Source organism: Mastomys coucha, unplaced genomic scaffold (assembly GCF_008632895.1).
Source record: "Mastomys coucha isolate ucsf_1 unplaced genomic scaffold, UCSF_Mcou_1 pScaffold22, whole genome shotgun sequence".
In the NCBI taxonomy this organism is placed as follows: domain Eukaryota; kingdom Metazoa; phylum Chordata; class Mammalia; order Rodentia; family Muridae; genus Mastomys; species Mastomys coucha.
In genome coordinates, this window is record NW_022196905.1 from 201,415,373 (window position 1) to 201,418,588 (window position 3,216).

General features: G+C 37.5%; 1 protein-coding gene across 4 annotated transcripts in view; it reads left to right on the top strand.

Moving 5' to 3' along the window:
• Positions 1–3,216, top strand: part of LOC116069359 (probable ATP-dependent RNA helicase DDX60) — a 129,191-nt gene that overhangs the window by 50,583 nt on the left and 75,392 nt on the right. For 3 of the 4 annotated variants that reach the window (XM_031339920.1, XM_031339923.1, XM_031339921.1), the window contains exons 14-15: positions 644–896; positions 2,663–2,829. In XM_031339920.1, coding sequence (XP_031195780.1) covers positions 644–896; positions 2,663–2,829 — 420 coding nt within the window. The remainder of the gene's footprint in view (positions 1–643; positions 897–2,662; positions 2,830–3,216) is intronic. The other variant, XM_031339922.1, reaches the window with a different exon arrangement.

Sequence of the window (3,216 nt, forward strand, 5' to 3'; positions counted from 1 at the left end):
ATATATATATATGCATATATGATCCCTATCCACTCCTTGTTTTCAGCCCTGTTCTCTTATTAAACATTAAGGACTAAATGCCTTTGGCTTAGGTAATCCAAGCAACTTTGGTCCAATTTTATCTCAAGGATCTTATTCTAGAGAGGAAGGTTTAGGCATGTAGGTACAGATATAATGAACCTTGAGATGGTTGATAGATAATTGGCAGAGGAATGCTATATAGATTCAAAAGGAGATCACAATAGGAATATCATAATCATGTAGGCAATAGGGAGGTGACTTGGTAGGAAAGGTAGCAGAAAGTCCCAGAAAATCCTAGAGAGAATAGCAGGTATCACTGCATAGAGACATGAAGGAATCTTGGAAAAGCCTCTTTGATTTTGTTACATTTACTCTTTCATCTTTAACACTAACTACCTAGACATCTAAGAAATTATCTACAACAAATCTTTATATGCACTGAGTTGAATTATTAAGTTTTTAATCAACAACATCTTAAAAAAACCCATATTTTTATGATTATTCAAGTATAAAGTGATGGTCAAAATCATCGGTGCATACCTAAAATATTATTTAATTCAAGAAATATCTGTCTGGAATAGTTCTATCTCATCATGAGATGTGTGTCTTTTCATTTGGGCAGAAGACCAAGGCTGAAATAATTATAAGAGAGAATAAGAAGAGGTTAATTGCTGAGGAAGAACAAAAAGAAGAACAAAGATGGAATGCCTTGTCATTTTCTATGGAGGAGGAGATGAGAAAGAATTTAGACTCTGGGATGAAGAAACTGGAGGAGTTCCTGAAATCATGTAAAAGTAGCTCAGTAAAAGCTCAGGTTGAAAGAGCGGGGTTACAGGCTTGCTTGAGAGCCTGGAAGGAGCATTGCCAAGCTGAAGGTATGTGGTATATCATTCTCTTGGCTTACTTTGAACTAGAGAGTTCATAGAGATGCAATGATGGTGTTTTGTCACCCTTTAACTAGAATTCTGTATAGTAAGATGTACAAAGGATTATTGCCTCTGTTTGTAATCAGTCAGCAATGAAATCTCAGTGAGGTGGCGAACAGCAAAGACATAGAACATCCCTAAGTATAATTAACAATAGGTTTAAACTAACTGCTGACTGGGTAGATAGCATTGTTAACAGATCCAATAGCAGTCAGGCACAGAGGGAAGAACCCATCACTCACTTTTGAATTCTGAAGCTTAAACGCTTTCTTTCTGTATAGGAGGTAGGCATGTATGTTTCCCTACTAACTTAGTTTCCCGTTGGTTGCTATGATAAAATACTTTGATAAAAGCAACTTAATGGAGAAAGACATTATCATGTCTACCAACTCAGGGGTATAGGATTCATCATGAGGTGGCATATATCAAAGTAGTGGGAATTTGAATCACTGGTCACATCATATTCACAATATGAAGGCAGAGAGAGAGAGAGATGGATAAATGCATGCCTACTTCAGTTCCAGTTTTAAATAGCCCAAGATTCCTGCAGAGGGCATGGTTCCACCCACAGTTAGGATGGGGTTTCCTGGGTCAATTAGTCTAATAAAGATAATCTCTTACAAGCATGTTCAGTTGATTCTAGATTCTGTAAGATTTACTGTCAACACCAGCCATACAGATTTCAACACTGATTACTCCTACCTACTACACAGACTTCTTCCAAGGTCAATGAGGATTTCATGTATGCTCCTTTACATCAGAAATTCAGTGTTCTTGTTCCCAGGCGCAGAGTTATCTTTCACTCAGCTATCATTAGTCAGAGCTTAGTTATAGGCCACTTTCACCACAAGGGGGTACCAGTAAATATACCTTTTCCCAGGTGTGTAAAATTAGCAATACCACAGAGATATAAGTAAGAAATTTTTGGAACTACATGGTATAAAAGCTAAGAGTAGTAACTGGTGTAGATGTCCTTGTCCTTATTTTGCATACAACCAAACTGTACTTATCCTCTTGCATCCAGTTCATGAAATGTATTTCCATAAATGCTTCCTGGGGAATCTGACTCCTAACACCTGTATTTTCTAACACTTGATGTGAGCCAATCACGTATCATATAGTCTGTAAGTGAACCTGATGCTCTTGGAGGGTACAACTTCTATTACATGTACTTGCTAGACTCCTGTGTAACAGCTTTCAGTATGGGATTGATAATACTTGTTAAATAGGCGACATGTGGCAAGAATGAAAAGTTAGTAGAGGGGAGAAACAACAGTGTATACAATGCTAGAGAAGTGAACAGAATTTTGGAGTCTGATGTGATAGCTGGAAGAGATGGATCATACTGAATGAAGGGATTCAGGGCTTATATCTGGGATGGCTGGTGGATTACAGTAAGGCTAAATGAATGTTGCTAAGATTATAATCTTATATTTAAAAATCAATCACTTTTCTTGAACAGAGGAGACATGGCACTATGAGGCAGAGAAAAGATGTATAATTCACTATAAAATTCTACACAAGATGCATTTTAATCATAATTTAATTTTGAACTGTATGATTTCTATCTAGTGCTTTCTATTCTAAAATAGCCATTAATGGTGAGTGTCATTAAGTATAAAAGATTGCTAAGCTAGATGGTTGAGCTTTGTCAATTAACATTTGTTATTTTGATGGCTTTTATAACAATTTTATTATTTATATTTTGCACCAAGGTGAAACCACGAAAGACTTAAGCATAGCTGTCAATATGATGAAGAGAATCCACTCCTTGTTGGACAAACACTCTGAACTTCTGCAAGAAGCAGACCAGAAATTCATAGCCAGATGTCTTACGTATTTAGGGTTTTCTGAGCTAGCAGATTCTTTATATCCAACTCAGGTAACATTTTGTGATAGCTTTATTTTTCCTGAACTGTTATTTGCTATATTCAGAGCTACCAAGGACCAACCTTGTCTTGGGGAGGCGTTCTGAGAGAAGGGATGTCTGGGAGTGGAGAAAACAAAAGACTAAGTCTAAGTCAAATTGTGGGTCCTAGCTGGTGGCCCGTGTTGCCGGAGATGGCTCCCTAGTGGCCCTCTGTAGATAGCTCTTGGCTCTGTAGTGTGCTCGAGACAGCCTTTCAGACTACTGTCTCATTGTGTTCTACCCTGACTGAGACAGCTTCTCAGACTGCTCTCTCTGTGTTCTGTTCTGATCTAGACAGCTTTTTCTTACTATTCTAAAAATCTCTGCTTGAGACTGTTAGCTTTCTTTTCTTTTTTTTTT